Source organism: Macrobrachium nipponense, chromosome 8 (genome assembly GCF_015104395.2).
Source record: "Macrobrachium nipponense isolate FS-2020 chromosome 8, ASM1510439v2, whole genome shotgun sequence".
NCBI lineage: Eukaryota > Metazoa > Arthropoda > Malacostraca > Decapoda > Palaemonidae > Macrobrachium > Macrobrachium nipponense.
Genome location: NC_087203.1, coordinates 50,795,194 through 50,819,183, shown reverse-complemented (window position 1 = coordinate 50,819,183; position 23,990 = coordinate 50,795,194). Strand labels below are relative to the sequence as shown.

At 43.4% G+C, this 23,990-nt stretch overlaps 1 protein-coding gene across 1 annotated transcript in view; it reads left to right on the top strand.

The window, feature by feature from the left end:
• LOC135223095 (ectopic P granules protein 5 homolog) overlaps positions 1-23,990 on the top strand; it is a 759,396-nt gene that overhangs the window by 484,218 nt on the left and 251,188 nt on the right. The window contains 1 exon segment of the mRNA XM_064261599.1: positions 1,757-1,775. Coding sequence (XP_064117669.1) covers positions 1,757-1,775 — 19 coding nt within the window.

Below are 23,990 nucleotides of genomic sequence, written 5' to 3'. Positions count from 1 at the left end.
TTCAGGATGCTGACCGTTTCGCAGGTATGGACCTTACTTCCCCGTGGGGCGGTCACAACCTCTATAGATCTTACAGATGCCTACTATCATGTTCCAATAGCCAGACACTTCCGCCCGTTCCTAGGCTTCAAGCTAGGAAACAGAGCTTATTCCTTCAAGGTAATGCCATTCGGGCTCAACATCGCCCCCAGGATATTTACGAAACTGGCGGAAGCAGTCGTCCAAGAGTTGAGAACTCAAGGAATAATGTTAGTGGCTTATCTGGACGATTGGCTCATATGGGGTAAGACCCCCAAGGAATGCCAGAAGGCAACAGTCAAAGTAATCAAATTCCTGGAACACTTAGGGTTTCAAGTAAACAAAACCAAGTCCAGACTAACACCGGAATCTCGATTCCAGTGGTTAGGTCTACAATGGGACTTGGGTTCGCATACTCTGTCAATCCCGCCGTCGAAAAGGAAAGAAATAGCCAAGTCCACAAGGCAATTTCTCAAGCAACGTCAAACCTCCCGGAGGAGCCAGGAGAGGATCTTAGGCTCACTCCAATTTGCCTCAGTCACGGACATTCTTCTAAAAGCCAGACTGAAGGATATAAACAGGGTCTGGCGTTCAAGAGCAAACCGCAGTTCCCAGGACAAGCTAGCCTCTATCCCGGCGATCTTACGGAAACGTCTCCGCCCATGGATGGAGGTAAAGAACCTATCAAGGGCAGTACCCCTTCAATTTCCCCCACCGTCATTAGTGATCCATACGGATGCTTCACTAAGCGGGTGGGGAGGGTACTCGCAGTACAAAATGGTCCAGGGAACCTGGTCCCTACCATTCCGCCAGCTACATATCAATGTACTGGAAGCCATGGCAGTGTTTCTTACTCTGAAAAGGCTTCGTCCACACAAGAAATCTCATGTCAAGCTGGTCCTAGACAGCGCAGTAGTAGTCCACTGCATAAACGGGCGGATCCAAATCAAGTCACCTGAATCATGTCCTAATAGCCATATTTTCTCTGGCGGACAGGAACAAATGGCACCTGTCAGCCACCCACTTAGCGGGGGTAAGGAACGTGGTAGCAGATGCTCTGTCACGCTCCGCCCCGCTAGAATCGGAGTGGACCCTCGACAAGGAGTCATTCAAATGGATCTGTCAAAAAGTCCCGGGGCTTCAGGTAGATCTCTTCGCCATGGAGTCGAATCACAGACTCCCTTGCTATGTGGCACCCAACCTGGACCCTCTGGCTTATGCCACGGACGCTATGGCCCTAGATTGGAATGTGTGGGAAAAGATTTATCTGTTTCCCCCAGTGAATCTTCTTCTGAAAGTCCTGAACAAACTCAGGTCGTTCAAAGGCCGGGTGGCTCTAGTAGCTCCCAATTGGCCCAAAAGCAATTGGTTCCCACTACTTCTAGAATTGGGACTCGGGCCCCTACAGATTCCCAATCCCAAACTGACCCAATTAGTGCAAACACGGACTGTGTCCGCTTCCTCAAGGATTCAGAAAGCCATAACTTTATGGATTTCATGAAGTTTGCAGCTCGCAGGAGCGCTAACATTGGTCCCCAAAATATTACATTTTTGGAGACAGATAGAAGGGAATCCACCTTACGTCAATATGACTCAGTCGTTAAGAAACTGGCTGTTTCTTAAGGGCTCAAACACACAGATTATGACCACGAATTTGGCCATATCCTTCTTCAGAACATTGTTCGAGAAAGGTCTTGCAGCAAGCACAATTACTACTACCAAATTGGCTCTTAAAAAGATCTTCCAGTTTGGTTTTGGTATAGATCTAACAGATTCTTACTTTTCCTCTATACCGAAAGCTTGTGCTAGACTTAGACCCTCCGAGAGACCTAAGTCAGTTTCTTGGTTTTTTAATGATGTTCTTAAGTTGGCCTCAGAAATAGATAATGAATCATGTGATTATATAGCCCTCCTGAGAAAAACTTTATTCTTGCTAAGTTTAGCGTCAGGAGCTAGAATTTCAGAACTGTCGGCTCTTTCGAGGGAACCAGGCCACATTGAATTCCTTCCCTCAGGAGAAGTGCTTCTCTCTCCAGATCGTAAATTTTTGGCCAAAAATGAAGACCCACAAGATAGGTGGGCCCCATGGAAAATCCTACCACTTCCACAGGACAAGTCCCTATGTCCTGTCAACTCCTTAAAAGCTTACCTGAGTAGGACGACCTTAAGATCTTCAGGTCCATTATTCATCAGGGAAAAGGGTGGTACGATCTCCTTAAAAGGTATCAGACAACAAATTCTGTACTTTATTAAGCAAGCCAACCCGGAATCCTTTCCACGGGCTCATGATGAGAGGGTAGTTGCCACATCCATCAACTTTTTTCAACACATGAATTTTGACGATCTTAAGAAATACACAGGCTGGAAATCTCCGACAATTTTTAAGTGCCACTACTTAAATGTCTTTAGAAGCCCTTAAATTTTCAGCAGTGGCAGTGGGAAACAGTTTCCCCTGACACTGCTTAATATACTTATCAACCTTTCTCTGTACCCTTCCCTTTTACCTGCCTCACTTGCACCCTTGCTTAGCTATGTTTGCTTTGCATTAGGGCTCGGTTCCCTCGCTTGTTTTGTATAATTGTCAACTTATTGGTTTCTGTAGCGTACATGTTTACCATTAAGTAGCTTTAAGATTGTTAAAGCTACTTAGATTGTTAATCTAAGTAGCTTTAAGGTGGTTAAAACGTATGGTTTTACCTTTCATGTACTTTTGCACCATTTTGTATCTTTAAGTTGTACATTATACCAACTAACTTTACTTGTGTTTATTTTACCTGCTATTTCAATGTTTTGTGCAGTCTTCCAAGCTTGGTGGAGCCAATTCTCTGGCACTATTTCACGGAGCGACACAGGCTGAGCCCAGAAAAGGGATTTTGACGGATTAAAAATCTATTTCTGGGCAAGGACCTGTGTTGCCCAGTGAAATCCCACCCTCTTATTTTGTATTCCTCACCCTGCTTGGCCCAAGCTTGGGTGCTATCTTCAGGAATGACGTCAAGAGGCGCTCACTGTAGTAGTAGAGGGTAGCGGGGCTTTAGTTCGGCTCCTCTGTAGTTGAGGTTTTGGCGGAGGAAGAAGCTAAATGGCAAGGGACCTCTGGTAGTGGTATCCACTCGCTCTTTATCTATACCGACACCTTTTATTAAAAGGTGAGCAAGCCCATTTATCTTGTCACTATGTTTTCTCTTTTTCTCTGGTATGAATAGCAATATTTATACCTAGAAATAGTATCAAAGGAACCTATTTCACGGAGCGACACAGGTCCTTGCCCAGAAATAGATTTTCCTCCGTCAAAATCCCTTTTTTATGCTTGTTATGTACCTAATCATTATTGGGGATATTTAGAATTGATCTTGTAATATGAGTTGCTTCTTTGACTGCTTGATCACCCTCTTCATTTCCTTTGATCCAAAATATTTCTAGTTTTCCCATTATTATATAACATATAATTAGTAAAAAGTTAAATTTGTAATTAATTTTTTATTTGTAAACTTTGAATGGCTTCTGTAGCACTTCTCGAGTCACTAAAAATCACAAAATTGTACTGAATGATGTTTCTCTAATGATTTTTATTGATGATGCAATTGAACGTTTTGTCTTAGGATATTGCTGCATATCCTACTCTGTATTGTGATTTAGATCTGTCTGTGTATATTGTATAATGTGGACCTTTTCGGCTTGTAGTATGGTGTTCTGGGGTATAAGAGTAACTTTTTTATAAATATTTTAAACGTGTGCATATTATTTTATTCATAGTCCAAGGAAGTAGTTTTACTTTTGTAGGTAACTATACATATACATATTTATTTTCAGTGACTCAATCTTTTAACTCTAACTGGGAAAGGTGGTGAATGATTATTTATAAATACATCTCAATCCAAATATTTTTTGTGTTTGTGAATCATTCTCTGAATTCTTAGGATACTTTTCACTGTTATTAATTCTCAATGGAGAGAGTGGTAGTTCACTACATTCAACTTGTAAAGATGAATTTGGTGATGATCTAAAGGTTCCTGAGCATATTCTAAGGAGTGTTGATGTCTGGGGCTGAGATGTTTGGCAAAGAAAGTAGTGCGAGGTGTTGTAGCATGGACCAGAACTACCAAAAACAGTCTTCTTTGTTAAATTCTTCAACCAAGTTAAACTAAGAGGCTCATAAGGAGGGTTGGAAAGGCATTTCAGGTCGACAACCAAATTCCAAGCTACACAGTCCTTTGGCACTTTCGAGTTCTCGAAAGACCAAATAAGTTCCGACAGATCACTGTTGGAGGAAAGATCAAGACCCTATGTTTAAAAACAGTTGAGTGTGTCTTGATATCCCCTGATAGTTGAGGGAGACAATTTTCTTGTGGAGCTCAGATAGAGAAGGAAATCTACAATTTGACTTAAAGGGGTCTCAGAAGAGACTTTAACTTGTTAGCACCACTGTTGGAAGACATTCCACTTTGCCTGGTACAGCTTGTCAGAAGAAATGTGTCTGCATCATGCAATAGCTTCCGCAGCTCTGCGTGAAAAGCTTTTTGCTCTGACGATGCTCCTGACAGTCAAGGTTAGAGCAGACAATTCTTTTGAGGAAGGAGCCTCGGAAAATCTATCAACATGTGAAGAAGGTTCGGGAACCATTCCTTCCTCTGCCAGAATGGAGCTACCAAGGTCAGGTAAACATTCTGATGTAATTTTACTTTGTTGAGGATCTCCCTGATCATCCCAAAGGGGGGGAAAGGCATTAGCGACCAGCCCCGACCAGTACAACATCATCACATCCACTGACCGAGGCAAGGGATCTGGGACTGGGAAGCAGAACAATTGACAATTGTTCTTGGACGTTGTGAAAAGGTCTATTGACTTGACGGTCTTCCCCAAGTCTTCCAAAGGTCATGACATTCTCTTGAATCCAACGGCCATTCCAATGGGAGAACCTGACAACCTCTGTGGAGTTCATCAGCAAGAAGAGGATCCCAAGTCATCATGAACATGGTGAAGGAGCATGTCCCCCACCATTTTCGAAAGTAGGGCAAGGCTGATAATATCTGCACAAACTCCTGAAGACACAGGTAAATTGCCAGTAGCTCTTTTATGTTAATATGGAGTGCCTTTTGAGCTTCCATTCAAACTCCTGACACTTTCTAACTTATGTCCGATGCGTCTGAGTAAAACTGTAGGTCTAACGGTTCAAGAGGATGAAGGGATACTCTCTCTGGGAGTCCCTCCCCTCGGAAGCCACCAAAAGAGATCCTCTTTGATTTCACCTATAATAGGGAAAACTGTTGAGTTGGGCTGTGTTTTCCTGCACCAGTTCGCTTTGAGAAAGAACTGCAGTATCCTCATGTGAAGTCTTCCCAGCTTCACATATTGCTCCACTGACAAGAGTCCCCAGCAGACTCATCTAATGTACTGCTGAACAAGATGAACGGGTGAGGAACTCCTGGGGCATGACCTTTTTGGGGACAGAATAGCAAAAAAGAAAAACCCAGTGGTGTTCAGAGTCATCCCCAAATAGAGAATGCTCTGAAACGGCGTTAACTCAGATTTTGTCCTGTTGATTACTATGCCCAACGACCGTGTTAAGCAGAGTCCTCTTCAGGTCCCTTGCACACTGGCTTTCTGAAGAGGCACGGGGAAGCCAGTCGTCTAGATAAAGAAACGCATTTATTTCCCGCAGATGTAGCCACTGTCCTAGAGTGTGATAGTATGAAAAAATTTGGATTAAATAGTATCTAATTATTTTTGTTTGTTGTTATAAGGTTGATTAGATTAGGCAATTTTGAAACTGTAGTTGTTTAGGATTTGCTTTTTGACATTGTTTTTCATTCATTGTGGCGGGATCACAACCTAGGAAAAAACAAGTTGCAAAACCCTCCCCACAATAACCTAATCACTCCAGCTACCCAACCCACCCAGTCACCACTTCTTCTTTACACAACAAAATACATGCAGGACAATTGACCTATAGCTACAAGCTACAAAAAACTAAACAAAAACAAAAACAACACAAAACACACATACTTACCAACACTCCAGATACTCTGGGCTATCCTGTGCTGTCCACTGGTCGAGGTCACAAGAGATACCAACAACAACAACCAAGGACCACAACCCAATAACAACAACAACACAACAACCAAGGACTACAACCAACAATTCAACAACCAAGGACCACAACACACACACAAAAAAAGGGGGAACACAACCACAAATCAACAACACAACAACAAAAAAGGAACAATCACAACCCAAGACCACTGCACAAACAACACAACCAACACAAAAAAAAACAACACAAAAAAGCACAAAACAAAAAGGCAACATACACACCCACTAACAACAAAGAATAACAACAAAGACAACAGCACAGGCACAACTCTAAAGCAAAAAAAAACATTAACTCAACAACAAGCAAACAACAAATCAATAACACACAAAAACTTAACCGACTTCAAATCCGTCAACCGACTGCTGTCGACACTCCCGACTATCACCAGCTCTCAACAAAGACTGACTCAAAAACTCACTGAAAACACAGAACTCTGATCTCTACCAGCAGACAACCCAGCCAGAACTCACTAGCAGCCAATACAATCGTTAACTATCCATACAGCAATTACAACCCCCCCCCCCCTTCTCTCTCTCTCTCTCTCTCTCTCTCTCTCTCTCTCTCTCTCTCTCTCTCTCTCTCTCTCTCACACAGACGTTGTCAAATGGAACTCCATAACTCCTCCATATTTCCTCCCCTGTTACATTTGACAACGTCTCCTTTCACTCAACACCCACACTAAATAGCCTTCCGCAACACCCACGGATGCTCAGATGCAGGTCCCCTGGATCTTGTTTGAGGGCCCTCATACACACTCTCAGTTACACCGCCACCAACTTCTCCCAGACTACTTCCAGTAAGACTACCATTACTATCTCCCTCACTACCATCCTCCCAAATCCCATTCACTATCTCATCTACCCCTTCCAACTCTTGTCCAAATCTCTCGCAACTCTGCCACCAAATCACTTACCTCATTTACATTCCTGCCAAACTCCCGAAGAGACTCATTCATACTGCCAACTACATCCTTACCACCTGATTCCCTTCCCGGTGAAACTTCACAAATCCTGTCAATTCAAACCCACACACGCTATATGTATCATTCCTCCCCTCAAAGTCATCTGTATTACATGCCTTATCCACCATTTTTACCCTAACACTAACCCCTCTATCATGCAGCTCACGCTTCTCCCTTTCATTCCCTTTCCTTACCTTCTTCCGGTTTCTTCCATACTCAACCAACACTAACTGCCGATCTTCCAGACCCATTTGCTCACTGATGCTCGCTCACATTTATTCACCCCAACCACTCTATCATCACATTCTCCTGAACATACTACCGCACACCAGAGGACCCACCCAACTGAATCCCCTTTTCACTTAGTTTCCCGAATTCCCAGCCTGACTCATCCTCTTTCGCCTACACACACTCGCCACATGACCTTCCATTCCACATTCAACACATTTCGCACGCTGTTCTTTACACATCCTAGCATAATGCCTGTTCTTTCCCGCAGTTACCGCGCAAACTATGTTGTTCATACGGGTACCCCGACATCCACTAGCGATGTGCCTTGCTTGTCCACACCTATAACATTTAATATCCCTATCTTTCTTACACTCACTCACCAAAAGCCCTCTTTGCCCACACCCGAAGCATGCTCCTAACGCCCATCGATATTCATTCTTCCTGTGTCCTGACTTACCACATCTATAACACTGCTGCTGCTCTCGCTCACAACTAACTGACCCTATTCTTCCAACACTTGCACTCCTATCTCGGTTTTGGGCTAACTACACTCACGTTACTTCCCCCCCTAACGCTCCTATCTACCACTCGCTCTGCCATTCGCCTCGGCCCTTCCAAAACTGCCTCTCTATACCTTTAAAACTCTGGTACAACCTCAGCTACTTCAGTCCTAACACTAACACTTCTACTCTCTTTCATACACCTATCTAACTCTCTGGTACAGTCACCAACAACTTTCGCACTAACTCCTTACACTCATTTATCCCTTCGTCCCCAAACTTTTTCCTGGCTAATGTTTCTAACCTACAGACATACATCGACAACGACTCGCCAACATTCATTCTTGCCTCTTCAAAATCTTGCTGTCTCCTATATCTAACGCTACTCTTTATCCTCTTTGCCTGTTCTACAATCCTAGCTTTTACACTCTCATATGGCACATTCCCTACACTATACATATTCAACAAAAATCCCGTCAAAAAGCTACCTAACTCTCTTGCCAAGACTCTCTTATTATCCCCATACTTTAACTCACAATACCTCTCATATTCCTTAAAAAAGTCCCCTATGTCCCTACTACCATATTCCTCGTATTGTGCACATCGGGGTACCTCTCTCATATACACAGCCTTTCGTACTTCCCGCTCACTCTCACTCTCACTTTCGCTACTTCCATTCTGACCCCTCTTTTCCCTCTTCCGAATACAGCGAATCCACTTTCATACTCATGTCCATACCCCTAACGTGCGCTCTTCTTACCCTCTTCTTTCTATAACCTACCCCTGTTTCCACTCACCACTATCCAAATCACTCTCAGCCCTTTCCCCAATGTATTCTGACCTAGTCTCATCCTGTCCATCACCCTTACTAACTTACTTTCCCTTAGTCTTCTTTTCCTCAGCCACTTTCTTATTCTTGTCCTCAGGTTTATCCTTATCCTGTGTCTTCCCCTTCTTACCTATCACAACAGAATTACCTTCGTCACTCATACTCTCATCCACTCGCTCTTTCACTTTCTTTACCACTCCTGGCCCGTCACAAGACCCAGTAGGCCTACCTCCTACAGCTCCCTCTCCCATGAATCCCTTCATCATTTCCTGCATCCGTCAACCGACTGCTGTCGAAACTCCCGACTATCACCAGCTCTCACCAAATACTGACTCAAAAACTCACTAAAAACACAGAACTCTGATCTCTACCAGCAGACAACCCAGCCAGAACTCACTAACAGCCAATACAATCGTTAACTATCCATACAGCAATTACACCCTCTCTCTCTCTCTCTCTCTCTCTCTCTCTCTCTCTCTCTCTCTCTCTCTCTCTCTTCACACACAGACGTTGTCAAATATAACTCCATAACTCCTCCATATCATGTTGTACTTGTGGGTGAGGAATTGTTTAATTAATGTTTGGTCCTTTCTTTTTTTCGTTGCAGTTCGATATAAGGTGATGAGTAAGCCAGTTGTGCTCCCTTTCACTTGGATGGTCATTGTCACACTTGGATGCCCACCTCTCTTGGATATAGTGACAGAATCAATTATTACAAGATAGTATATAGTATTTGAGGAGAGAAGCGCAGAAAGTGAGAATTGGACTAACTGTGAAGTGGTTTACCGGTATGATAGTAAGAGTGAAAGTAGTATTAGTAGTAGTAGTAATAGTAGTAGTAGTGAAGGTTTGAGTGAAGTATATTTAGTGTTGACAAATATGTGGTATTGACAGGGTAAGGTGAAGAAGCGTACTGAGTTGCCATTGAGCGCTCACAGATTTTTTTACTTTCCCTTACTCAAATTTTGCTATTATCTGACAGGGCCTTGGCTCTATTATTCTGGATAACAGAGAGATTACTCTAAGAGAATTCTTTGAGATTGATTGATCTATTATGGAGCCCTGGGAGTATCATGAGACTAACAGCAGCTATCAAAAATTGGTGTATCCCCATATCAAAATCTGTCATCTAAAAATGACATGGTCTAAAGATAAAATAGTATTCCTAAATAAAGTATATTACAATTATTTTCCTGATATGTGTACATACATCTTTCAATTCAGTTATGACCACCATATTTTCAAGCTGTTTTCTCTCATTTGACTAATACTTCCTTGATTCTCAAAGGGACAATTTGTAAAAATTATGATCTATGCTACATAAACATTTAAATAGCTAATATGCAAAGCAGGAATGAGTGCATTCCTATATCATTACAGCACTGATTGACATAAAAGTATACGTACTACCTATCAACAAAATGCTTACAGCTGTGCAGGCTAAAACTAGCTATAAGAAAAATAAGAATTATACTTCACAACTACTTTGAACTGCAACTGATGCTTCTGCAATGTGAAAAATATGAAAGGTTACCCTTGTCAAAGTCATGGTGTCTTGAAGAGATGGATGGAGGTGATGCCATGGCAGAGCTGACAGGTGACTGTGAACTACCACTAAAATGTGGCTTCTAACTTCCTTCATGGCAAATGTAGAACTGTAGTATTCTAGTATCATAGAAAGTATGGTAGAGTCATCTGAAAGAATAAAGCATTTAAAATATACACCTGCCATAGATTTTTAATTTGTAACTGTTAAGTTACATGCCATTTAGATACCTGGAAAGTAGACTTTTTAAAACATAATGACCTCTCTTCATTTCATTCCTTTAGTTAGTAAAAATAATAAACATGAGCAATACTGAACTCCAAATAACTTCTAGAAGTGGCCACTGCACAACAATTACTGGCTGTTCCTCTAAATTACTTTTTTTAAAGCTTATCCAATTATTAAGGATCCATTGAGAGTAAACATGGCCCTTCATAGTGCTCTTCAGACTATGGATAAAACACATAAAATAAAATAACTAGGAACAATATGTCAGATAATCTAAATGACTGCAGTGGGTTAATTCAGGGAGTCCAATAGGGTTAGCTAACCTGTGAGCTTACTTAAAGCAGCTGGTCATAAAAGTTTAAAAAGCCCAACTCACTAAGTATGACTGATGTGTACTATAGACAAATCCTGGCCTTCAAGCAAATGGTATTTGAGTCTGATGGTGCCATATACTCTACTCAACTAATGCATTCCAAGTATTTCATCTAGGGCCAAAGTCATCTCTTTATAATGAAAGCATACAATCAGCCCTTGATATCCATCCAATGATCAATCACAGAAGTCGTCTCATTTGTAGCTCTGCTCAAGTCAACACCCATAGCTATCAATAAGTCTCAGGAGAGAAGTAGACATCCAAGTTTGGAAAAGTCTGCTTCAAGGGGGAAAGTTCCTGATGACCTAACAAGCTCAAGCTGATGAATCATTAATTCAATGAAGCTGCAATTACAGTTCAGTAATAGTTTTAACCATCTTCACAAGCATAACAATGTTTAAAACTACAAAATGGTAATCCAGTATAAACTGCCAACTGATAGCCTGAACCAGGATTGATTCACTGCTTAGCCATTAAATAACTGTAGGGTCATACTGGAGCTAACTAAAGCTACAGAATCTACAGATAACTAACTTAATCATTTTGAACATCTGCTTTCAAATTGTCAAGTAAAATTGAGAACAATTCGCATATCCATCAGATGAGAAATTACGGGGCACATATCATAAGGTATGCTAGGCAGATTTAATCTATAAAATAATACTACGTACATGAAATCATATAAATCTTAACAACTGAATGGATTTCTACATGTAAATGTATAACTTCTTCAATAACTGCTACAGTGCTGCTCTTACCAAACTACACTTCACTGAAGCTCATAAAATACTTAGTATTTCTTCCTCTTCAAAAATTACATTTTATGCCTTGCCTTAAACTCCATTACAAACACTAGCCTACATACGAACAAGTTACATTCCGAATGGCCATTCATATCATGAATTGTTCATAAGTTAGTCTTCACGCCAATTTAAGTACAATATGATGTAAAGTCAATGCAGTTAATACTGTACATTTTTTCATCCTAAAACACACTGCACTGTTTATACACCGTTTCTGGGCTTAACCTGTGTCGCCCTGTGAAATGTTCCTTGGATACTATTTCTTAGGAATAAATATTGCTATTCATCCTAGAAAGAAAAGAAACAATATAATGTCAAGATAAATGGCTCGCTCACCTCTAATAGAAGTGTCGGTATAGTAAGGAGCGAGTGGAATCACTACCAGAGGTCCCTTGCCATTTAGCTTCTTCCTTCGACAAAACCTCGAACTACGGAGGAGCCATGCTACAGCTCCCGGTCTACTACTACCGTGAGCGCCTCCGACGCCTGAGACGTCATTCCTTCGATAGCACGCGTTACCATCACACGTTAAAATTTTTCTGCGCTGTGTATTCGCTTTTTCTGGATTTATCTTTTATTTCAAGATGTCTTCAGCTTCTGCTTCTAAGTTAAGTACTGTTTGCGGGTTTGAGGTTACTGATCTCATTTTATGATGATCTTTGTGTTTTTTATATATTCGGGGCCTTATCGGCCGGTATGCCCCTCGACCGCATGGCGGTACGGGTTCTCTCTTTCGGTCTTCCATACCGTGAGGGATTTCCCTTCTCACAGTACTTTAGATATGGTTACTTACACATAGTCTCTATATCTTTTATGCAGTTAGCTTATTAGTTAGGCCTCCACGGGGCACGCTCCGACCGCACGTTTCGGACCTTAGTCTAGCTATGCCTTACGTTGTTAGGACTTTTTATCAGTCATGGTTTTGAGAGTTATATCATCTTATTACTCTGATGTTCCCTCTTACCTTCTCTAGTTCCTGATTACCAATTAATAATATTGTAGGTACTAGGTTGGGCTAACATACACCATGCTTCGGTATGGCGATTAGCTTACCCTGTTATCACTATTTTTACCGTTAGGTTAGGCTTTCATACCCCAATTGTCGATTGGTGATTAGCCTACCCCCCGTTTTCTTGAACTAGAGGTTAGATTAGGCTAACATACCCCTTTCTTCAGATCGGCGATTAGCCTATTCTTCTGATTGATTAGCTTCGTGTTCCCCGTGTTAGTCTAGCTTTAAGAAATCGCTTTATTTTATTATTTGATGATTTATTATAAGTAATCCTATATATATCAGTGATATTGATGTTGTTCCGATGGCTCTTCCCCACCTCGTGTTTATCACCTGGCTGGGAAGACCACTGGTCGATCGCGGTGAGCCACCCGGTTACGGGGTCCCCCACCCGTCCCCCCATTTCCCCCTCCATACATTGCCATCCACGTCGATGGGTGATGACTCGTTTCTCACAGCTAGCGTCCGAGTCTGCATGGAGGGGGTGAACTCACGGGCTGGTGGGGAGCTCCCCCCTACTGGTGTTCTCACTCGTCATGTGTCTCGTGGGCTCGGGACCTCCTCCCCCCTACTTCTCCGTCCTTAACTGGCCGCTCAGGGGGAGGGCTCCCCTACCCCACGTACTTCCCTACCCTTTCCCCCCCAGTTCAGTCCGGCAGGTGTCTATCCGCCGCTACCAAACATAGAGAGGGGGGAGGGAACCACTGGGTGCCTATCCACTTAGGATAGTTTACACGAGCACTTACTGATATGATGGGTTTTTGGTTTTTATTTTATTCTAATTTATTGTTTAGAACCTTTTGCGTTACTCCGGGGTTTTTTTTATTTCCGCCTCTTGCACTATCCCTTGCTTCGTTAGAAGTTTGACATTGCTCACTCAATATTAATTAACTCCGGGCCATACGGAGAACTCCGGGCCCTACGGAGTCTATTTTTAACCATATAACAAGTGAGCTTAGGCGGAGGCAGAGACTTTCTTCCCCCCTCGTAACTTTTCTACGTATATTCATACGGAGCGAGCATTAGAGCTTACTCCGGCATTCTTTTGCATGCCACTTATACGTAGAACCTATCCGTCGGTCCTACTCCGGCACCCACGGATATTTTGCATATTGTACCACCGGAGGTTGTCATTGGTACTCATGTATCCTTTGACTTACAGATGTGCTGCCAGGAGATTGGGTGCAGTGCCATCCTCCAAGACCCGTGCGGCCATATAGTATGCCGCTCTCATGCAGGATGTGCAGTGAAAGTGGAGGATTTTATAGTTTGGCACCACGAAGCCTGCCAAACCTGCTACTTGCTAGTAGGCGATGCCTCACTAGTAGTAAGTTTTCTTAGCACTTCCTTCATTCATTCATCACCTGGAATACTTGTTACGGTATTTTATTATATACCCTTCCACTATGGGACCACATTTATTCACATAGTCTCAACACAACAGACATTCCTCCCCTATCCTCTCCCTAACTCTAGACCTTTCTTACAGGGTTCTGATGAGGAGAAGAAGAAGGCTTTGTCTACTCTCAAAGCATGGGTAGGGGGTTTTGGCCGGAATTCAAAGGGCCGCCCCTACATTCTTACCCAGGACATGGCGGACCTAGTATTCCCAGGAGCCAAGAAAGGATCAGTGGTGGACCCGATAGCGGCCGCCCCTTTGCTGGCCGACCTCCAGGTCATGATCTCCCTTCAGGATGGGGATTTCCCAGAGGACGTAGCAGAAGACGTTGCGGCAATGAACCTCGACGTCGAACCCATGGCTATTGACTCCATGGGTACAGGTAAGGGTGTAGTAGGGGCAGCTTCTGTGGGTTCTCAGGGCCCTTTCCTGAGTTCCCTTTCTCCATCACCTTCCACTGATCCTTCTACTTCCACTTCTTTCCGGGGCTTCACTGAAGACCAGCGGTCTGTCCGACCTAAGGTTGCTTCAGTGATCCCCAAGGCTAAGTCGACCGAGGAGAAACTTAAAAAGTCTCTCCCCAAGAAATCGGTCATCTTGGCAGACACTGTAACTCCAGCTCACCACCCCGGAACAGTTAGGTCAAGGGTGGCCTCTTCGTCTGCGTAAATCACGTAAGGATCGGGCTCAAGTCCCGCCTTTGATCCCGAATCCTTTTCGGCAAACATTCTGGAGCCAGGTGGAGTGATCGTAGGGGTCTTGGTTGACAACAAGGTCGGCTCGGTGCTCTCCCAGCTCTCCAGTTCTGTTACGTCTTCCGGCCAGTCGATCCAATCGCTGGCAGAACGGCTGGCCGCTCAGGAGAATGCCATCTCCGGGATTCAAACCTCGATCGCGGCAGGTTCCCCCCTAACTGTGCCACCTTCTCCTCTTCCAATGCCAGATTCCAGCCAACTGCCGGAATTCAAGGCGGCCAACCCTTGGAGGATTGCTTCATATGCCCCGTTTGTCAACGGAATGTTGACCATCGAAGGCATAGGAACTCGAAGGCGTGAGGACTTCGAGTTCCACACCCAGGGACCTTCAACCACCATTCATTGGCTACGTCCGGCTAACGGAAGCAGCAATGATGAGAGAAGACAAAGTTCCCAAGGAAACAGTGATCCTTCCGAGGGAACAGGCACAGCAGACTCTAATGAGAAGTCTGGAGGAATGGGGGTGTGAAAATACCCGCATCACAGCCTTTAGAAGTCCCTTCACCATTTTTACTCCGGTGGAAGGGACTCCGCTACCACTGACCCTTAAGGTAGTGGAAGCAACCTTTCAGGCCGCCCTGAAAGACGAGCCCCTGCCTCAACTACGAGAGACGGAACCCACCTCTCTCTTAGTCCCAGGCTCCGAGACGTACTTCGAGGGGGCAGTTCCTACTTTTTCAGTAGGAAGAAAACTAAAGGCGGACTGTGCCACCTCTCTCTTTAGTGAGAGACTTCCTAGGTTGTCGGACTCCCTCATCCAGACGGAGTACGACGCCCGGACCAGGCTCGCGAGATCCCTTTCCTCCATGACTATGGCGGAGATGACGGCTCTTGTATACCAACAAGAGCCGTTGTTTAAAGTTTTGGCTAAAGGTCTGCTGCACACCATGCAGTGTGGACCTTTACGACTTCCTCATAGCCAGGAGGAATTGTAGGAAGCACGTTCTGGCAGAAGCTACTATCCGCCATGAACCGAACAAACTGATTGCTTCCTCAATTTGGGGAACGGACCTCTTCCCAGCACCAGTGGTAGCAGAAGTCCTTCATGAAGCCTCAAAGGTTAACCAGTGCCTCAAAGTCAGGTGGGGACTGGTAGCAAAGCGGAGGCAGGAATCTTCTGGTCCTAACCAAAGGATCAAGAAGAAACCAAGGAAGTTCTCTCCCTTCCAGCCTTCTCAGCAGACGTTGGTTCAGGCAGTCCCAACATCACAAGGGCAACCATCGTCGAAGGGTCAGCAACAATACCTTGTCCTGACCCCTCAGTCCCAGCAACCTCAACCCTCTACTTCCTTTGCTGTCTCGCCAGCCTACAACTCCAACTATGAAAGCCAGAACTTTCAGGCTTTCAATAGGTTTGCGAGAGGTAGCAGAGCAAGAGGTGCCTCTCGATTCAGAGGGTCCAGCAGGGCTGCAAACAGAGGAAGAGGTTTCCGAGGAGCAAGAGGTGGCCGCCCCTTGGCAAACCAGCAGTGAGAGTCCCAAGGTAGGAGGGAGGCTGTACCTCTTCCGCCAGCGGTGGGGGTTCAGCCCTTGGGCTCAAAGTATAGTGACAAAAGGCCTAGGTTGGAGTTGGCTAGAGGGCCCTCCTCCAACAAACAGATTCTATCAAGCACCAACAACGGAATTGGTAGAGTATACCAAAGACCTCCTTCTCAAAGGAGTAGTCTCAAGAGTCAACAATTTAAAATTTCAAGGACGCTTGTTCAGCGTGCCAAAGAAAGACTCGGAAAACCGAAGAATCATCTTAGACTTGTCCCATCTGAACTTATACATTCATTGCGACAAGTTCAGGATGCTGACCGTTTCACAGGTACGGACCTTACTTCCCCGTGGGGCCGTCACAACCTCTATAGATCTTACAGATGCCTACTATCATGTTCCCATAGCCAGACACTTCCGTCCGTTCCTAGGCTTCAGACTAGGCAACAGATCCTACTCCTTCAAAGTAATGCCATTCGGGCTCAACATAGCCCCAGGATCTTCACCAAATTGGCGGAAGCAGTAGTGCAAGAGCTAAGGAAACAGGGAATAATGTTAGTGGCTTATTCTGACTACTGGCTTATTTGGGCAAAGAACCCCAAAGAATGCAAGGAGCAACGGTCAAAGTGATCAAATTCCTGGAACATTTAGGTTTCCAAATAAACAAAACCAAGTCCAGACTAACACCGGAATCTCGATTCCAGTGGTTAGGCCTTCAGTGGGACTTGCAATCGCACACTCTATCAATTCCGTCGTTGAAAAGGAAAGAAATTGCAAGAGCTACAAAACAATTTCTCAAACAACAAAAAACATCCCGGAGGTGCCAGGAGAGGATCCTGGGCTCACTCCAGTTTGCATCAGTCACAGACGTTCTGCTCAGAGCCAACTCAAAGATATAACAGAGTATGGCGCTCAAGAGCGAATTGCAGATCACGGGACAAACTAGCCTCTATCCCAGCGATCTTACGGAAACGTCTCCGCCCATGGACGGAGACAAAGAATCTTTCAAAAGCAATTCCTCTACAGTTCCCTCCTCCATCATTAGTGATCCACACAGATGCCTCACTAACAGGGTGGGGAGGATACTCCCAGTACGAAAAAGCTCAAGGAACTTGGTCGTTAACATTCCGCCAGCTACATATCAATGTACTGGAGGCCATGGCAGTATTCCTCACACTGAAAACGACTCCCGTCCGCCCAAGAACTCACATTTCAAACTAGTTCTGGACAGTGCAGTAGTAGTACACTGCATCAACAGGGGCGGATCCAAGTCAAGCCACTTGAACCATGTCATGATAGCCATCTTCTCTTTGGCAAACAAAAACAAATGGCACCTGTCAGCCACTCACCTGGCAAGAGTCAAGAACGTAGTAGCAGACGCTCTATCTCGCTCCGCTCCGTTGGAATCTGAGTGGACACTGGACAGGAGTTCATTCAATTGGATCAGTCTACAAGTCCCCGGACTCCAAGTAGACCTCTTCGCCACGGAGTCAAACCACAAACTCCCTTGTTACGTGGCACCCAACCTCGATCCTCTAGCATACGCTACGGATGCAATGATCCTCGATTGGACAAATGGAAGAACATTTACCTCTTCCCTCCGGTGAACCTTCTCATGAAAGTTTTAGACAAACTCAGGACATTCAAAGGCCAAGTAGCTCTAGTAGCTCCCAACTGGGCCCAAGAGCAATTGGTTCCCTCTACTCCTAGAGTTGAGACTCCGACCACTACGGATTCCCAACCCAACCCCAAACTAACCCAGTTTAGTGCAAACTCAGACTGTGTCCGCTTCCTCAAGAATTCAGAAAACCCTAACTTTATGGATTTCCTGAAATTTGCAGCTATGAGGAATGCAGAAATTGATCCCCAGAATATCTCATTCTTGGAATCAGATAAAAGAGAATCTACTCTCCAGCAATATGATTCATCTGTCAAGAAACTAGCAGAGTTCCTTAAGATGTCAAATTCCCAAGTCATGACAACGAACCTAGCTATAACTTTCTTCAGATCATTGTTTGAGAAAGGTTTAGCAGCAAGCACTATCACTACGACCAAATCAGCTCTTAAAAAGATCTTCCAATTTGGTTTTAGCATAGACCTTACGGATTCGTACTTTACGTCCATACCAAAAGCTTGTGCTAGATTAAGACCATCAACGAGACCTAAATCAGTCTCTTGGTTCCTAAATGATGTCCTCAAACTAGCCTCGGACATTAACAATGACTCTTGCAATTATATAACCCTCCTGAGGAAAACCCTATTTTTATTAAGTTTAGCCTCCGGAGCTAGAATATCAGAACTGTCAGCCTTATCAAGGGAACCAGGCCACATTGAGTTCCTCCCCTCAGGGGAAGTCCTCTTATCCCCAGATCGCCATTTTCTAGCCAAAAATGAAGACCCACAGGACAGATGGTCCTCGTGGAAAATCCTACCACTACCTCAAGACATTTCCCTTTGTCCTGTCAACTCATTAAGAGCCTACCTAAGCAGAACAACTCTGAAATCTTCAGGCCCATTGTTCATTAGGAAGGAAGGTGGTACATTATCCCTAAAAGGGATCAGGCAACAAATTTTATACTTCATTAAACAGGCCAATCCAGAGTCCTTTCCTCGGGCCCACGATGTTAGGGCGGTGGCCACATCTATTAATTATTTCCAACACATGAATTTTGACGATCTTAAGAAATATACAGGCTGGAAATCTCCGACAGTTTTCAAACGGCACTACCTAAAACCCTTAGAAGCCCTCAAATTTCCAGCAGTGGCAGCTGGAAACACAGTTTCTCCTGATTCTTAATTTTTCCTATAACTTCTTGTAGCCTTCCCTTCTACCTGCCCCATTGCACCCTTACTTAGTTTAGTCGCCTCCATGTATTGGGTTACCTTGATTTTTGCTATTGTTCATCATTCAAGTTGGATTCAGTTCCATTCTTTTGTATATATCAACTTATAATCCTGTCTTTGCCTAACCTGTATATTTATTGCTTGTTGTTAGGCTAACTAATTTTAAGTTATAACCCATGTTTTAGGGCTTATACTTTCCCATATTGTAAGACTGTAATTTTAGTTGATTATTATACTATTAACCTTACAAGTTTTTAACTTTACCTTCTTATTTTATCTGTACTGTCCCTCAAGCTTGGTGTTTTAGCATTCTCTGGTACTATTTCACAGGGCGACACAGGTTTAAGCCCAGAAAAGATTTTGACGAAGGAAAAATCTATTTTCTGGGCAACGACCTGTGTCGCCCTGTGAAACCCCACCCTGTAGTTAGATTGTCCTCACCCAGCTTACCCCAAGCTTGGAGGCTATCTTCAGGAATGACGTCTCAGGCGTCGGAGGCGCTCACGGTAGTAGTAGACCGGGAGCTGTAGCACGGCTCCTCAGTAGTTCGGGGTTTTGTCAAAGGAAGAAGCTAAATGGCAAGGGACCTCTGGTAGTTATTCCACTCGCTCCTTACTATACCAACACTTCTATTAGAGGTGAGCGAGCCATTTATCTTGGCATTATATTGTTTCTTTTTTCTCTAGGATGAATAGCAATATTTATTCCTAAGAAATAGTATCCAAGGAACCATTTCACAGGGCAACACAGGTCGTTGCCCAGAAATACATTTTTCCTTCGTCAAAATCCCTTTTTTAAGACTAGGTACGTACTTTATTTATACAAATGATACATTTTTAAAACTTACACAAATTGTGATGATAATTCAGTTTCTTTTCTTACCTTTGAAACTGATAGCATAGGCTTGAGGTGATGAATGAAAGAAGGAGAGGTGGTGTGGAATTACAGAGGCAGTGTCTTCTTAGGCAAAGATTTCTTTGGCATCACCACTTTGTTCATCTGAAGAGGAAGCAGTCAGTGGAGGTGGGGAGGCTTTTGAGGTTAAAGGCACTGGGTTGAAGAATTGATCTAAAGAAGTTTGCAATGTTTTTCCTTTCATCATGATGAGACAATAACACTGAATACCATTGTTGATGGTTGTCCCTACTTTTGAGAATCTCTCAGCATTTGGGTCCTGATCCTCAAAAATGGTTAAAAGTTTTTTCTATAAGAGAAAACCCCTCAGCCATCAATTTCACTTCAACTTCTTTAAGGGAAGAAGTTCTTCCAATAAATCTTCATTCTTTAACTCCTCTGAATGAGACTCAAACAGCTCTTCAAAGTCCTCTTCCCCTAAGCCAAGCTGTAACTTTTCACTTATGTCAGAGAGTCTTAATGGTTCCCTTTGCCTTCTATTCTTCATTAAATCTTCTGAAGTTGTTGAAAAACTGTAGGCATAAAGCCTTCCATGCTCCATTCATGTTGATCCCACTTACTTCACACCATGCAGCACATCAATATTCTTGTTGTAATTATAAATGTTGTATCACTTCCAAAAGTCACATAAGGTCACACCTTGGTCATTCACTTCCTTCAGTGCTTGCCTTCAAGTACACCTTGATCCATCAGCTAAAGAAATACAGCTGTGTTAAAGGGTAAATATATAATTTTCCTATCAGGATGCAAATTATCCAAGTGCGGTGGGTGACCAGAGGCATTATCCAAGATTAAGAGATTCTTGAAAGGAATCCCATTCTCAAAGCAGTGCAGCTTGACTTCAGGAACAAAGTGATGGACAAACCAGTCCTTAAATATAGCAAGAGTCACTCAGGCTTTGATATTGGACATCCAGATTATGGGTAGAGAGCTTTTTTTTTTTTTTTTTTTCAGTGCCTGTGGATTTGCAGTCTTCTGATGCGTTGCCACCCAGCAGTAGGATTACCCTATCCTTCACTACTTATCCTGGCTTCATCTTCTCTTCACAGCTGATGTATGTTTTATTTGGTACAGGTGGTTCCCGGTTCCCGGTTATCGGCTGCTTCACTCTATAGCGCTTCGGTTTTATGGTTGTTTTCAAAAATATTAATTACAAAATATGGCGCCACATTTGGTTATCAGTGCCATAAATGCCATAAGCTGCCCGTCTGCTATGGCGTGCCATAGCGGTTATCAGGGGTGCCATTTAGCAAAAATTGCCATTAAGTGAAGCATGAAAGTCTAAGGGAGTAAAACATGCTTATGGCGCTGAGACACTCATGGCACTCTTATGGCGCCAATAACCACTTATCGGCACTGTAAGGCAACATAAGAGCGCCATAAGTTTGTTTTACTCCCTTAGACTTTCATGCTTCACTTAATGGCACCTGGCCAGGAATGGAACCCCTGCCGATAACCAGGGACCACCTGTATTTTTTCCAGAAAAGTTCAGTCTTGTCACTATTAAACACTTACTGAGGGGTATAACCTTCCCTATCAATGATTTCCTTGGGGGTCTTTAAAAATTTTTCAGCTGCTGCTTTGTCAATGCTTGCTGCCTCACCACGGATATGGATGCAAGTTAGTATGTTTTTTAAAGCTATGGAACCAAATGGTTCATCTGCAGTGCTCTCACCAGCCTTAGCCTTCAAGTTATCATAAAGGCTTTTAGCCTTTTCCTCAATCAGCACGAGGTTAAGCACAGACCTTTCTTTCTGGTGTTATACTCAGATAGTACCCAGTAGTTTTTCAATTCTTCTGCCAGCCTCCCCCTCTCTTACTTATAATTGTTGAATGCATGGGCACAGCACTTTTTTTTGTTCAATAATTTCCTCTATGTTCATAAAGATTGTACCAACAATTGTACGATTCATATTGAACAAAAGTACATGCAACCTCCACCATTTTTTCACCACAATCTAATTTCTTTAAAATCACCACCTTATTTCCCATTAAGATATGTTGCTGCTTTTTACCACTGCCACTATCTTCACTGCCCTTAAGCTTGCCATTAGCCATGATATTTTATGATAAAACACATGAATAGCTCAGAGTATAGCAGGCAGCATCTTAACACTACATAGGTACAAGAGTCTGGGCTTATGGTGCTGTATGGCATAGGAAGCAGCAAAAATTGTAACAAAGCAGAATAGGCATACAGTACCAAATCTGAACTAGCAGGTGGCAAAGGGGAGTTTGCCAAACAAAATTTAATTTACAATCACATATGTTTGTATCTCTGAATGTTCATAATTTGAATGTGCATAAGTAGGGTAGCATCTACATATGATTACAAAGCCATCTTACAATACCAATTGAAAAAAAGAAAAAAAAATTCTTGCTGCTTTAGATTTTTCCGCTACATATTTATCATTATGAGCAGCCTTAGGTCTTCATATTTAACTCTTAATCTCTAACGGTTCGACTGGAGAAAATGAATTAATTTTACTTTAATTTAGAGCCCCTTTTAAGTGATTTTGCTTTAATGCTTTGCTCCTGCTTTTTTCTAGAAGGCTTGACTATTTATGACTGCTCCATTACAAAATTGATGATGGCATGCCTCCCGAGTAGTATGGGTACGTATGATGCATCTTTGTCAAAGGATTATCAAGCTTAGGAGCACCAGACAAAGCTGGCAGTGCTTGAGAAGAGGTGACTGTGTCAGGCACAGTTAACTTTACGTTTTGAGAAGGATCTAATCTTTAAAAGGTTTTCTGAGTTTGACCTGTGTCGGCCGGTGAAAAATCCCTGTAGCTCATTTTTCAAGTATAAATAAACTCTAGATATACCAGAGAAAAAGCTAGCATGGTATGCTGAAGTTACTACCCTCAGCGCGATCACCCCGAAGGGTGTCGGTATAAGTAAAGGGGCGTTGTGGAAACCACAATACACAGGGCCTTCACCACTTAGAAGATTCCTTCTCAAAATCCCCCTCCGTGGTGGGAGCCGTCACATCGAAACCCACCGCCAACTCCTCTCGCCACTGCTACTAATACCCACACTCTCTTCCTCTCATTCCTGTACTAGAGATTGAGTATGATACATGCATTTCGCTGCTCCAGGATTTTTTCCCCTTATTTTGTTAATGATGGCATTGCAAGGTTCTTCTGCTTCTAAGCTGAGTACCCCAATTTGGTTTTTCATATAGCATTTAGTCGGAAATGTAATATTTTACTGCCTCGGCACCTCAAGATATGTTGTGGGTGCCTCCGACTGAGCGGCCATTTCGGGTAGTCGGTGCAGCACGAGGTGATTTCAAACACCAATCTATCGAAGAATAATTAGGTTATAGACATTATGTGATCATTAATTAAGGGACTGGCGCTCGTCCCAGCAGTGAATTCGTTCACTTAATAAGGAATAGTTGACTAATGATAAGTTAGTCAAGCATACACTTTAGTAAAGTTCGCCATGAGTTCGTGTAAGGGACGAGCGTCAGTCCTTATTATTATTTACATTATATAGTTTATTATGTGTTATTTTGTACATAACCTAATTCTAGAGGCAGTCGAGTTGCCCCTATCCTTTCCCTAGAACCAACCTAGCCTAGGCTAGGCTTGGCTGGTAGCCTATGTGTTCCTTCCTAACACCCCGTACATTATGGGACTTACCTTCTTGCCGGTCTGGACTGATAAGTTAGTCTTGTAGGTTTAGTAGAGTTCATCCTGCCCTGCCGGTCTGGGTCGAAAAATTCGTCCTAGTAGGTCTGGTCGAGGATTATCGTCCTTCTTATTTGGCAAAGGAGGCTATAGGCCTACCTTGTCTAGTACGGTGGTAGCCTGGTACACTGTTGGCATCCCCAAGCAGGGATATCATTCTATCTCCTTACCTAATTCTTGGGCAACTCTTCCATAAACCTCTTTTTGTGTATTGTATGAACCCAAATGTATGGCTGGTCGGTTAAGCCTAGCCTACCTGGCATAGCCTCTTGATCGGGTGTGACCACTACCAATCGCAACGAGCC